The following is a 15106-nucleotide window of genomic DNA, read 5'->3' as shown; positions in this document are numbered from 1 at the left end:
GTGGCATTAGTAAATAAATTAACTCGATTCCGCTCAGCTCAGCCACTGCATCTGCCACAGAGAATTTCCTTTCTATCCACCAGCATATCCAGGAACATACCCTTCATCTCCTGCCAAAAACCTTATCGAATAGATACTGTATATCTAGTATGAAGAATCTATATTCTGGGTATAAATCTTGTGCTGTGCTTCTCAAGTAATGTCACATGTTAGGTATTTCTATATATTGAATGGAGCTAGTCAGAAATTTTTCATCAAAACATTACGATATGCCAGGAATAAGTTTGCCTGTGCAACCTTAATTGGGCCCACTTGTCCATATGCATTATGACACCGTCTTTAATTACATGATCACATACTAGGCAGGTATAGAATCCAGTTCAACAGTGCAGTATTCAACTGCCTTAACCATGAGACCATCCTTTTTGCAGTCTCTTGCCTCATTCACTGCACAAGTTCCAGCTTCTGGAATAAGAGTAGCGTGGGTCCTACAGACAACAGCTTTCTTCCGTACACCACCTTGATTCATCCCCAGTGCAGGTCCATCCTGTGCACTGAGTGAGGCAGAGCTCCAGTGGAAAAAATCGTATTCCGTTATGTAAATAAAGATTATATCTTCATGCTTGATTCGTCCTGCCCCATCCCCTCCAACCTGTCCCTGTCTCCTTGTCCCAGACCCTTTCTTCTCCTATAGCCAGTTCCAGTTCCCACTCCTCAGGCTTCTCATCTTAAAGATGCTCTGGAAAACGCACTTTTATCAGAACTGGGACTCATTTTGGCTAATCAGCTCTTCTCTATAATGCATCCCCTCGGGTATAGGTGGGGTGAAATCCAGGCCATCTCGGTTCCAGTCTCCTTGCCTAGCCCGTCCTAGTCTTACCCTCCAGACTCTCCATCCCAGCACTCATCTTCTTCCCACCATATCTTGTCCCCAGTCTCTTTGCTCAGCTAATCCCTGTTTCTCCCCATGACTTTGTCCTTTGTCTCTCCCCCACACACTTTCCCCCTCCCCACTGGCTTTCAATCACTCTCTTGCTCCTCGGGTTCCTCATCCAATCTCAATCTGCCCCCACACCCTGTTTAGTTTCTTGTCCCCGGCTCTTTGTCCCACTGCCTTTGCCCAACTAGTGCCAGTTCTCCCCTTGTGCCCTGGCTCCTCCTCATATCTGTCTCCCTCCCACTCCATCTCCTTTCTTCCACCCTACCAGTTCCCAATTTCAGTGTCGTTGCTTAGCTAGGCCCAGTCTCCTTTCCCTGCTCCTCATTCAATCTGACTCCCCCCAGTCCGTGGCACCATACCCAGCCAATCCTAGTCTGCCCCCCTCCTTCAGTCCCAGTTTCCCCCTAGGGTTCTTTGGCCAAATCTGCTCATTCCACCCACCCAGGTTTAGTTTTTGCCCTCTGCATTCTAGTCAGGCAGCTTCCTCTTCCCCCTGACTGGGTCTATGGTGGGGGGCTTGAGGGAACAGGAGGGACAGTCTCTCTGCTCTCAGTTCCAGTGACTGACTTCAGAACCGCCTTCAGCAGCTCAGAATGACCACTGTGGGGAAAGTCCTGCTCAGCCCTGGGCTGGAACATGCTTCAGTGTGGACAGAATCTTTGAAGATTTTAGTTGTAAAGGTCTAGCAAGTCTCTACTGAGCATGTGCAAACTATGATTTCCCCCTCCTCCTCCCCCTCTCCCCCAGAGGCTTATAACGTGGTGAAATGTAGGCAGATTTTCATGTGGGAAAACAAAAGCTCTGATCCAGGGAAAAAAAGGCCACCCCCCTGCCAAATTTCAAGTCCCCACTCCAAAGCATGAGGGTTCTAGAACTGCTCACAGAAAAAGTCACTAGAACTTTTTCACATGGTATTTTTCCCATTAGCCTCATTCTTGAAAAGAGCTGAACTTTTTTGGTTGGAATTTTCCAAAATAATTCAGCCTGGGGCAGGCACCCAGCATGTCAAATTTCAGCCCTAAACCCTTATAGTTTGGCAAATTTAGAAGCAACTGAAAACGGGGTCTTTTAATGGGATGTATTGGGTAACCTTAATATATAGGCATGCTACCAGCCCTGCTCCTAATAAGGGACCCCATTCTGCCTTCAGATATGCATACAGGGGACCTCATGGGGTTAGCATCTCAGCTCTTCACAAACATGAATACATTTAGTTTCACAGCACTTTTGCAAAGCATAGAAGTATTATTATCCCCATTTTATAGATGGGGCTGTGAGGTGTAGAGACTTGCCTAAGATCACACAGGAAGCTTGTGGCAGAGCTGGGAATTGAACCAAAGTCCGCTGAATCCTAGTACATAGTGCTTGAATCACGAGACCATCCTTCCTCCCCTGGGGGCTGTAATTGGGTTTAATAGGAGCAAGATAGGGTCTCAGATTCTCAGGAGTTAGTGAGCTGCTATAGTGTAAGGGCATGATACTTTATCCCTGGGAGATAGTGAAAAGCAGATAGTTAATGCTCCCGCCAGGAATCCAGAAATGTGCTCAGTACTTGTTACTCAGATTAAATTGGAAGATTGTGAAATCCGTTAATTTTATACCCTTTCAGGTAATAACTAATTATGCTTTAATAAACAAAAAGGGAAAACATGCCTCATAGGCAAAACCTTTTGTTTAGTACACTTTGAAATTACCTCTGCTCTCTGTTGTTTTAAGAAAATGACAGAAACTGTGAGGTGAGCAATAAGAACAGGAAATGAGATCTCATTTATTGTGCACAATGCAGTATAAAGCTTTGCATTTAAGTCAGATATTTTTCAGTATTTGAAATACCTCCTCAATGTATTATACACAGTTAGTTAGCTTTACAGTACATTGCCATTAAAGTCAGAGGAAAACCATTCACTATGTCAGTAACACAAAAGATGCAAGCAGTTTAAAATCGTATCCACTAAAAAAAGTGGTCCTAGTAATCTCAATTAAAACAAATGCAGGGATCGTTAATCCATGAAATAGATTTTAGATTTGCATTAACTTGGTTTTGTATCTCTAGAACAATGCCTCCAAGCTTTTGCTGTCTGTTATGGAAAGCAGGCATGACAGTGAGAATGCAGAAAGAATTCTTTTTAATATGAGACCCAGGGAACTGGTAAGAAAACTTTTGAATATTCATAAATCTTTTGGTCCCGTCCCCCTCCCCCCCCCCCCCCAAAAAAAAAAAAAAAAAACACCTCTCATCAAAATGTTTTATAAAGAAACTGTGTCTAACCTGAATAGCAATGGCCACATATAGGGATATAGCATATCAAGATAGTACTAGTTCTCCAAAGGTGCTTTAAAAGGATCAAGCATGCATGATTTCATTCTGTACAACTTCATTATTTTTATCCATTCCAAGCACTTCTCTGTAATGGTTTCCTAACTAAATTATCACACTACAGTAAACTGTCTTCAAGTCCATTTTGTCAGTAGCTGGGAAATTAAGCTCGTACCATTCGTGATACAGCACTAAGAAGAAAAGGTATGGCTCGCAGGTCAAACAAAAAGTCAAAAACGTTTTTCACTACATCTTTGAATAGAGAGAATATTTGTAATTGTTCCCCATGAATTTCTTTGTTATGAGAGAAAAGTTGAGGAAGTGGCCAGTTCCATCTGAAATGGACAACTTGGTGACTGGCAAAACCATGATTCCATCTTATGATAAGATCTGTGTGGACAGACCCTTGTGCCTGTATGGGGAGCACTTTGAATCAGTCATCCTGCCCCCATTCCTTTCCCCCCATGGATCTCATTGCAGGATCGGGGTGGGGCCTATGTCAGGTAAAAAGAAATTTTGTTTTTTGTAAACTCTCTGGGAGGCCTTAAAATCCATGACCCTCCCAACCTCCTGTCTTGATTCCTACTTTCCCTTCCTCTTTGACTGCTCTTTTATCCGCAGCTCATAGGTGAGCAAGTGAGATATGTTGCTGCATGCTTCCAGCCAGGAATAGGTTGCAAGTGTCCTGTATAATAAGTTCCAACAACAAGGCACTGCCTGCAGCATCAGCAATCTTTCTTTAAATATATGTTTCAAAAAGGAACCTCTCTCAAGTCCCAGAATTTGTGTCAATTTGTGTGCAGAAGTTTTGTTAGTGAAAAATGTTGCCATTTTGAGCTTCACAAAATTTTAGTAGAAATTAGTGGGGATTTTTCAAAGGATTTGCTAAACCCAGATTAGATCAGTGGTCCATCTAGTCTGGTATCCTGCCTCTGGCCTTGAGGTTTCAAGGACAAAACTTAAATAAACTGTATAATTGTGCTGTGTTTGTACAGGGAGAGAAAAATTCCTTCCTGACCCTTGCAAGCCATTAGTTTATTCCTTGAAACACACAATATGATTACCTTGTTTTTTTTAAAAATGGAAAAGGTGAATTTCACAAGCTCTCCCACACAGCTGATTAAAATCTATCACTTAATTGTAGATACTGTAATTTTTCTTGGCCTCTGTCCCAGAAACCCCTTTTTATACCTGTTTTACGGTGACCATTGGGGGGGAAAGAAATTGATGCAGTGAATTCTTGGCACTTCTGAGGTCAGTGAGAGTTTTGCCATTGACTTTAGTGGGGCCAGGATTTCACCGTCAGTATGTAAAACATTCAGAAGGTTAAAATGTGGCCCTCCCTGTACAAAGTTTAAGAAAACAGGGACGGAATTGTGTGAACTTCTCCTCTGCCCCCAACACACAGATAGGCCATGAGGCTGTAACACAACCCCTCCATTGCTACTATCCTAGCCTATGGGAATGCTAATCATTAACTCTCTGTGCTATGTGTAAGCATAGAGCCAGTCACCCTACTTTGCCCCAATTCCTGTTCCCTCTCCTAACCAACTTGTTTGTCATTAATGCAGAAATCCCCTATGGCGCATATAGTGGCAGGAGGAGGGAGGGTAACCGACATGATTCCCTCTTCTCCTCCCACACAGCCCCATTGCAGGCCTTCAGAATCTGTCTATCTAAAATACCTATTTGGCTTCCATTACTGTAGCAAATGGGCACTTCACAACCTTCAATGTGTTTTCCCTACCTTGCAGAGGTGTTGCTTGGATAGTTTTCCTATCCTCATTTAATAGACGGAGAAGCAAGGCATAGAGAATTTAAAGCCCAAACCCTCAAGGATATGTAGGCACCTAGCTCCAATTGAAATCAATGGGGGATAGGCACCTTTGAGGATTTGGGCCTTGTCCAAGGTAACGTCGGAAGCTGTGGCAAAGCAGGCCATTGAACCTAGGTCTCCTGGCCCCCCAGGCTAGTGCTCTAAACATAAACTATCCTTATACACTGGTGTACAAACCCCTCCACATCTCAATTAATTTCCCCTGAAACAAACAGGTAAGCACCAGACTAGATTTTTACTGCAAACTTGTCAGTTTGTGTCTTAAAATGGCAAAGAGGAAAAACAGCGAAATTGAGTGCAATTAGTTGAGGTAAAAATAAACTAAACACCTTCTGAGGCTTCTCTTCACTCAGAATGTGCTTTTCAGAGTACATGCTCTTCTTGTAGGACTTCATGGGACCTGTCCATATTTGGTCTGAGCACAGGGAACAAATCTGGATACTGTACAGTACATTAAAGTATTTGACAGCCCGTTGATTTTATTTGTTTTAAAGGTGGATGTAATGAAAAACGCATATAATCAGGGTCTAGAATGTGATGACGAGGAGGAGAATGGAGATAATATTTCACCAAAAGACGTTGGCCACAATATATATATACTGGCACATCAGGTATGTTTTTCATTATTGTGGGTCTGTGTCCATTTAAAAAAAAAAAATCTTAAAGGTTGCAAGATGTTAACCTCTACCCTAGTTCTGTGTGCATCAAAAATTGAAGGTTTGCCTATGTAACGGCTGCAGGAACAAGTTTATATAGGATGTCTTTGGGGCAAGGATCAAAGCGTGTGGTTTTGCTGTGTGCATGGGCAGCTATGATGTGTGGTTACTGTTGAGATGTAAATAATAACGTAGAATGGAGCAGGTAATGTTCACTCAGTTTATCGTCTTTTGTCATTTCTTAGTCTGGGAGTCTTTGATTCAGATTGGCATGTGAAAATAATTTATCTTAATCTGATTCAATTTATGTTTTAATTTTCATCAACTATATTTTAATTAATGTTTTCTATTCTTATATGAAATGAATTTTAATAAAAACACTAATTTTATTTTAAAACTGTTAATTTATTCAGACAACACTAATAATATGGCCTTCTGGGTATTTTTTTCCCTTTTTGGGTTATGCAGTTGTTTCCCCGGGCTCTCTTATCACACCTCTCTTGTGCGTTGTAAGGGTGAACATACAGATTTTTATTATATGGGATATTTTCCTTCCTGAACATTAGGTGCCAAAATTAGTTATTGTGTTGCCATGCCACAAATGAGAGAGAGTTCCCCCCCCTCCCCCTATGAAAAAAGAAAAGGCTGCAACTTTAGTAATCAAGCCTTATAATAAAGATGGTAAAGGCAGATAGTACTCGCTGTTCCATATTAAGGACCTTATCTTTTTTTTTTTAATTATTTTTAATAAAGCAGGTGCAGATAAAAAATGTAGATATAAGGGAGTATTGTATACAAATTGTCAAAGAATACAAATTCCTTAACCATATTCCTTCAAATGTGAGTAATATTGAAGAGAAGAAAAGAGGACAGGTTATAATTACATTAATAAGGTCAGAAATGTAAATTAAGTACATTTTTGTGTCTGCAATATGTTCAATGAAGGGCTGTCCTTCCTATTACGTTGTTACGGAGAGCCAAGTTTTACTCTTACTCTGCATGCAACATCCCTATCAAAAACAATGGGAATTTTGTGGACCTTGCACCTTGTGTAATCATTTGCACCAGTGGGAACATTTTCCATCCACTTTGTGCTCGCTGTGCCCTGTGTCAATGACTACACAAGATTCAGGACAATGAGGAATCAAAAGTTGAGAGTAGAATATAGAGCTAAGCTACGTAAGAAAAGATTGCTGGGATACTGTTGCCCTACCAGGGGCTATACAATCACTACTAAGAAAGCAACACCAATTCCCTAGGTCTGATCCTAGGTGGAGCATTTTGGTTAGATCATGAATCTTGTTCATAATTTACTGAGCCCTTTCTTGCTCTGCAGAAGAAAGCAGGGATATCAACTTGGCAGGGAAACCCATGTTTGATGTACAGAGATCTGTCCTTTTACAAAAATGACTGCTTTCCCTTCCTGCAGTTGGGTATCCCAATAAGCACATCTGTTTATTATTATGTGTACAGCTGTACAGAAAACCAGACAGCTACATAACAGAGCACTAGATGACTAAAAAACCATGCTGTTTAGGCCCTTCCCCCACCCTCTGCCCCTGTTAATGAAAAGCTATGGTTTTTGGCACATGAAAACACATTTTTGACCACCAAGCTCTTTCAATCACTCTGGGCTGGGCAGGATATGAACTTTTGTCCCTCATGAGTAAGACTATTGTTGCCTAGTTCCTATCCTGGATCTCTTCTCTAAACACCCTCTAATGCTGTCCTATGTATAAATGGCTTATTGGTGGCTATGCCCTCTGTTCTGTTTAGTTGACCTAATTTACATCAGATTTATTTGCTCTGCTCCTTGCAGTTTCATAGTTAGTTTTTGACTTTTTTCACAATTTGCACAGCTTTTCAGCTGCTTCCATGTGGCCATCTATTCTGGTTACAGCATTTGTACCACTCTGTAGCAGCAGAATCTAGATTAGAGTTCCTCTTTTTCTTATCACACACTCAAACACAGACTGTTTATTTTGGGGACACTCAGACTTTCAGTTTTTGTCGTTGCTCTTTTAAAGGCTGTAGTGGGTTCTGCATTTTGCCACCACGACATCCTTCCCTGCCCTTCCTGTGGTTGGTTTTACCAGAAGCAAAAGATTTTCTTGTAAGTGTCTGACCTGCTATGCATAGAAAGATATAAATATGTCACAGGAAAAGTTGAGGACTGTGTTACGGCCCCACACTGCAGTGCAAGACACGGAAAACCCCTGAAGCTTGGAATGCTTACTGTTAATTTTCAACATTTCTTCTTCTCCCCACCCTTCCCTCACATCCCTGTCCTCTGCAGACCATGTGGGACCATTATTCATGCTCGTTCCCCTCACTGACTTCATCCCTTTCCTGACACCACTACTTCCCCCTCTTCTGATCCCATGTATTGTAAGCAGAGTGGGGAACTCAAACCAGAAAAAACAGAACTGAGCCATCCCGGGGGACCAGCATAAGTTGCACTCCCATACTGCAATCAACACTGGAGTGGGGGCTGGTTCCTAATGCAGCCTTTCTGTTGCCCACAGCAGTACAGTGTAATGCCACAAACGGGTGCTCGATATCGCGTGCTAGAAAAAAATCCTGTTATTACCGAATAGACTGTGTGTGTGTGATTAGTTTCACAAGAATCTACTGGGACCAAACATTCCATTTGTCTGTGTTCGAGCGCCTTGCTTGGAGCCAAACCTTGAGTTTTTCTTAGCTACTTCTTTTTCAAGTTCCTCCGACACTCTTGGATGAATACCATCCAGTCCTGGTGACTTCTTGATGATCAGTTTGTTCCAGTACCTCTTCTTTTCACACCTCAAGCAAAGGGAACCTGCATGGTGTTTATAATAATGATTTAAAATATAGATCATGCTAAATCAAGCTGACTTTTCTTTTGTGAGGTTAGTAAGACTCCCAGCAAGGAGAACACTGATGATATGATGTGCCTGTGGATGTGATGTAATGTTAGACTTTACAAAGGTTTCTGACACAGTAGCACATAAAAGTTTGATCTGAACACTGGCCCTCCTAGGTCTGGAATGTCAAACCAGATAGCCAGTTGATTAAATGGGTGCAAGAAAAATGTCATAGTGCATGGCACAAAGAAACCATCCTAATTTTCACATTACTGGTTGAGATTGCAAAACTGGCCAATAAAGGCTTTTAAAAGTCAATCAACTGAGCAAACTTTGCTATTGGAGTAATCTAGGGTAGTGTTTCTCAAACTTTTTGGAGTGGTCACCCTTTATTTGAAGTAAAAAATTTTCATAGCCCCCTTACATTTTTTACTCTTCCTTTTATGTAAATGTATCAGTGATTCTCTGTAATTTGTTAGTGTGTTTCAAGAGGTTGACTGAGGTCACTTGACCTTTAGGGATACGGGTGTGCAGGGAGTGGGGGAATGAGATTTCCTTTGTTTTAGACTGGAATTAAAATTTCCAATGTTTTATGACCCCCCATACTCCTGGTTGCCTTTCTTTACTCAGGTCACAGCCCAGTGGTTAAGAAACACTGATGTAGGGTATCATCCCTCTCAAGATTATGCCCCGAGGTTCCTGATCCAGCAAAGTGTTTAAGCAATTGCTTAATATTAAGCCCATGATTAAGTTCTTTGCTGGTTTGAGGCCAGAGAGAGAATAATTATGGAACTTCACAATGCCTTTTTTGAGCAAATTATAACTTCCTAGAAAACAGAAGATTTTTTAAATAAGGTTAAACTAAAAGTTTTAGTTAAATACTAAGGAAGTGCCAGAACTACTTATGTAAATACAACAATCTTCTGATGACACCAGGACATGATGGAAGGATTGTTTCCTTCCACACCGTGTGGTTAGAAGAAATTAATGTGTTTGATATCAATGTAATTTGAACCAAACAATCTCCTGATAGTCTGGCACAGTTGGAAGGTCCCTTTCATTGATAAGTTCTTAAAATAAACAAAGGTAAAACTAAGCATACAGTAGCAATTTGAGTTAATGGGTAACTTGTACACATTCCTGTCTGGTGCTAATTATCAATGGAATGAGGGAAATAAGTAATTCAGCCTTGTATATTTGAACTGCTGAAATATATTAGTAGTAGAATAAAGATTCCTTTTATCAGACATAGCATGAAATATCTAATATCCTTATTCCCATGTTTACTATGTGTAATGGTAGCATAATAGGTATACACACACAGAATATTTGTTATAGATAATTTAAAATGTAAATATTGATGACCTGCATTTATACTTTGGGAATAATGGTGCCCTACAGGCTCTTTAATACAAAAATAATTTTGCCAGTTCAAACAGGATAGGTTTGATAATGAGACCTTTATTAAGGAGAAGTTTCAAGTAGTGGTAGAAATTCTGGTTACCCACATCATTAAAAATATAAGCAGTACATGGCAATATAAAGCCTTGTTCTTTGACTGTCTACTTATGCATATTAAACCATTATATTTCTTCAGTAGATCTGAGAATAGCAGAGGCAGAGACCATCCCTGTGTTTGTACAGCGCCTGGCACAATGGAGTCCTGGTCTACATCTGGGGCTCCTAGCAACAGCAGTACAAACAAAAATAATTCTGGAAATATTTAGGAATTACGTTTGCCTTTGATAGCTTATTCTTTCTGAGGACTTGAAAGTACTTTTGAACATTAACTAATTACATTTTCCCAATCACCCTGGGAAGTAGGATGCAAAAGAGATGAAGGGCAACAAGGCATTGACCTTGATAGGAACGAAAGCCAGGTTGCTTGATTCCGAATCCTTTGCATGAGGTTGGTCTGCCTCTCCTGCTAACTCAGTACCAGCTACTGTACTAATGAGGAAGAATTGGCATGTCATAAATCAGAAATGCATTATTGCTGGTATCTTAAAATACTTTAAAGGAGACTGTTAAGCCTGTTTTTAAATATATATATTTTTGTGCTGCTAGTAATGCAGGTTGTTAAAGCAGGGAGAACTTTAGTCATATGATTGAGCTGTTTGCGCATGTGGGGAGGTGGTATTGTCAGGCTTGATTTTAGTAGGAGGAGGTATTTTTGGTTTGAGGGTGTAGAGCAGCTGCTGGCTTTCTTTGGGTTGGTAACACTTTTGAATTTTGGCAGAGGTACGTTCAGCCATGGATAGGTCCTTTCTTGTATATATTATAATGTAAATAAATAAAGAAAAAGAAACAGGTTGAATACAGACAAATATAATTTGTGTCAAGGCAAAGGAGAGTCAGGAGTAGGAGATTAAAGTGATGGAGCTGAACAGGCTTTCCATGACTGAATGGCTAGGGGAGCTAAGGGTGTTACCGTAGTTGTGTAAACCAGATACGACGTGAAATCACTCTGTTTGTCTTGGCCTTCGGTATAGGAATCCAGTATTTCTGAATTGGCTGTGCAGGCAACAGTAGACAGCAAAGCAATGTTCCTGAGGAAGGAAGTATGACCAGAGTCAACCATACATGTGTGGTGAAAATTGACTGACTGTGCTGAAAAGAAATGCTGCTGAAGAAGACAGAAGTGGGTTACTTAATCAAGCATTTAAAAGAACCCACGACAAGACAAAACGAGGAAATAGGACAGGAGAAGGGCTGTAGTTCCAGCACTAAGGGTTTCCATTAACTGTGTGACACATTAACACCAGGTGATACCAAGGAAAAGGTGTGGGTAGGAACCATGTGAGAGAGGAACGTGACTCCATGGAATGGTCCCGCCGCCCTGTGTGATTGCCAACATTCCCTCCGTACCATCTGCCACCTCAATAAAGGACACATCACACCTCCCTGTGCTAGTGAGGGTCTCTGTGCTCTAGAGGCTTCCAGCTGTGAGGAGGCAGCCTTAAGTTCCACCAAGAACTCCAAGGTACACCTACACGGCCTGTGGCAGTGAGCCTCTCCGCCCAGGCTGACAGACTTGAGCTCACACTACCACGCTAAAAACAACTGTGGAGGGGGCAGCTGGGCTGTACTGAATCAATTCATCTTCCTGGCGAGCACTGCCTCCTTTTGTAGATACGCTGTCTGCTGGTGGACATGCCACCACTACCACCAACACCACTGGAATGGGATGTGGTAGCCATTTTGTGTCTTACTAGACCTACTCCCCACCAGTAGACTGTGTTGCTGGGGTCCTGCTTTTGCTGGCAGATACCGGATGTTAAATGTGACTCATGAGCTATTTAAAATTGTTTTAATCATTTATTTTTCTTAACAATCTGATGGCTAATTTACACTAAAATGTATCTGTGATATATGGGAGCAGGAACTCCAGAAAGAAGGCACAAATACAGAGTAATTGATTTGCAGCTGGTGTAAATGGGTGTAGCTCCATTGAAGTAAATGAAGCTACCTGATTTGCACTTGGGGAGGATCTTTTAATCTATAAGTAGCACTGATTTTGTATAGCTATCTATTTCTACATTGTGCAGTACAGAGTGAGAGTTTGCAAAAGGCTTAATGGGAATGTATCCTCCCAAACAGCTGTTTGTATGTAAAGAAGAGTGTTGTACATACTTACAAGAGTCTTGTTAACTTTTTAGTTCAGAGCATGGTCCAATGGAGATGGCACTGGAGTGGGAGTGAGAACATCTTGGTTTAGGTCCTGGCTCTAGCTCTGACTTGCTTATGATCTTGGCCAAGTCACTATAACTGTTTCCCTTCCCACCCTTTATCTGCCTTGGCTATTTAGATTGTAAGCACTTTGGAGCAAGGATTGTCTTTCATGGGTGTTTATACAGCGCCTAGTACAGTGGGGCCCTGATCTTGGTTGAGACAAATGATGAATAATAGAAATAATGTAATCTTAGAATCCTGTCCTGCAAGCTGAATTCCATAGAGTAACTCTGAGTTCCTGTGAAAAAGTCACTCACTTCTTGCAAGGCAAGTGGAATTTAAGGCTTCAGCATGATACTTTTAGTGGGCCTTTGCTGAAGCTTGTAGGTTTCCTTCCTATCTGATCAGTATGCCAAGGCAAAGGATTAAGGGGGACCTGTCCCAGGAACCAGGACTATCAGAGAACTCATCCTTGGCTTCCAGACCTGAAATTTCTTGTAGAACTTTTATTTTCTCCATGTTGTTTTGTAGTTATCATCCTGATGAGACATTCTATGGCATCAAAATGACACTGGCTAATTAAATGTCAGCCGAATCAGAAACTGTCGCAAGGTTTTTACACTCAGATTGCCAAGATTGAAACAAACCAAGGACGCACATCACGCTCCCTGCAGCTCATTAGGATGATATATAACTCTACCTTCAACCAGCTAGAGAGTATAGATACTGTGTGGAGGCTGCAAAAGGGGCTTGACACTAATGAGCCCCTGAAAGCTTAAACAAATGTCTGAGGCTGCTGTTCAGTCGCAGATAGAATCTTTGGGAACTTGTTCTGCAACTTTTTCGTTTCCCATTTTTTTGACATTGGTTTCCAACTGTTACCCAATAATTTAAGATCCAGTTCTGCAATGGAACACAATAACATTGACTTCAGTGGAACTCCTTGGGGTGGGCGATGTCCATGCTAGAGGATCTCCCTATAGGCTTGGGTCATGTGGTTGTTGCTTATTTTCATTTCTCTCAACATTTAAAAAGGTCAGATGTAGTATCAGTTGATATTGCATACAACCTCTGTTGGGGGAGGCAGGCGTGATTCTCTGGGGAGGGGGATGGTTCCTATCTAGCTTCAGTTGTCCTGTGTCTGTATGATTTTGTGGGTTTTAAGATCTCTGAATATGGGTAATACAGCTCCGTATTGGGCAAGATCTGGAATAGCTCCATTGCAGTCAACAGAGCTACACTGATTTGTACCTGCTGAGAATCTGTCCCATTGTCTTCATATTCTGCTCTCGCTGATGCTTTCTACTGAAGCCGTTCTGCCAGTTACACCGTAATGAAGGGCGGCATTTATCCTGCAGAATCTTCATTACCAGTAAGGATGTGTGAACCAGAAAGAACACAGCTTGACTTTTGGCTTTCAGGCTGAGTTTGCAGAGGTGAGAGTTAGAGGAGAAAAATCATTCTGCCTGTAAACTGAGCAAATCTGATCCAGAAGTCTTTGAGAGGCAATAAATGTGGAACCCTACAGAGCCATTTTTACGGTCACTTTTCAGAGTAGACTGTACTTTGCCACTATAAACCGCAGTGCATAATGTCTGCTCAGAAATACATGTCATATACCCCGGAAACTGTTTATATTGCAGCAGAGGCACCCTGATTAATAGAAACATACATGGTATTGAATTGTAACCATACTACCGTAGATGAAGTCTTAAATCAGAGGCTGAGCTGGGATTAGAGGTGATCTGCAAAGGACTTGTCTAAAATTGGGTTATTGCCTTTTTGTGGAGAGTGTGATCATGTAGCAATTTCCAGCTATGAAACTGTGTTTTAGCAGCTGGCTACATTTTCTTTACATTAAGAATAAGATGGAAAATTACTTAGGACCAGCAGTATCTCAGGGTTAAACAGACACTTAAACATCATGGCTCCTGCTCTCATACATACGGTTGTACAAACTGGCTCTAGTTTTCTCTACCGGTATATGGCTAGTGACATTAGGATTTTTTTCCCCTCTGGATCCACGTGCTGGAATGAGGCTGATATATCCCATGTCATGGGTTTGCTGTGATTGCAGAGGGTGAGCATCAATTGCCCACCAGTCTCTTGTTTCTGTGTTTCTATCTGCGGCTCATCATTTAGTTGCTGGCTAGCACCAATAGCTCATGTCTGATGAGTAGGACTAAGATGTCTCTATCTAGGATGAAGGTTGCACCTCCACCACTTACTTTCCTTTGCTTTCTTAGCACATGTTGCTAATTCATAGGTGACTGGTGCAAATATTGTCAAGATGACTGCAGTAAAGAGGTGGGATTTGGAAAGGGAATATCACCACATTTTGTTTTGTCTAGCCCTTTCCCCGTTTCCTATCTGCGAAGACAGCTTTTGTTGTTGTTGTTGTTCTGTTAAGTGGAGTATGAGGCAAAATTCCAGCAGCGCTATTTAAAATGGTGGGAAGGCTGTGCCATACTGGCATCTCCTCTGATCTACTGCTCCTTTCTTTCACGTGATCAACCCCCACTCCCTCTTGCCCAACCTGCCAGTATGTGCATAACAGTCCCCACTGGTGAGCAGGAAACAAGGAGTTTGGACGTTGTGAATTCTCTTTGCAGGGCTCAGCTGCCTATTCCCCATTTGAATCCAATTTGTCTTTGAGCCAGAAAACTTTTGTCAAGCAGTAATCTTCTGTGCTTTGAGAAGTATCTGTTTAAGAGGTTGGGATACGAACAGCATACGAACAGATTGGCAGCATAATTTGGAGGACCCAGACAAGAGCATGGTCCCAAGCAGGAGATATCGCGCCATGCGTTGCATTTGTCTTGCTGCCAGAGCAGGGGACGT

The 15106-nt window shown here is 41.6% G+C and overlaps 1 protein-coding gene across 2 annotated transcripts in view; it reads left to right on the top strand.

Annotated features, from left to right (window-relative positions):
• Positions 1-15106, top strand: part of ITPR2 (inositol 1,4,5-trisphosphate receptor type 2) — a 328286-nt gene that overhangs the window by 253264 nt on the left and 59916 nt on the right. For both annotated transcript variants that reach the window (XM_067559269.1, XM_067559270.1), the window contains exons 44-45: positions 2994-3089; positions 5589-5705. In XM_067559269.1, the coding sequence (XP_067415370.1) occupies positions 2994-3089; positions 5589-5705 (213 nt within the window). The remainder of the gene's footprint in view (positions 1-2993; positions 3090-5588; positions 5706-15106) is intronic.

The sequence above is a fragment of the Emydura macquarii genome, unplaced genomic scaffold (genome assembly GCF_026122565.2).
Source record: "Emydura macquarii macquarii isolate MOO-44397 ecotype Brisbane River unplaced genomic scaffold, CSIRO-AGI_Emac_v2 contig_2205, whole genome shotgun sequence".
In the NCBI taxonomy this organism is placed as follows: domain Eukaryota; kingdom Metazoa; phylum Chordata; order Testudines; family Chelidae; genus Emydura; species Emydura macquarii.
This window is presented reverse-complemented; position numbering and strand designations above follow the sequence as displayed.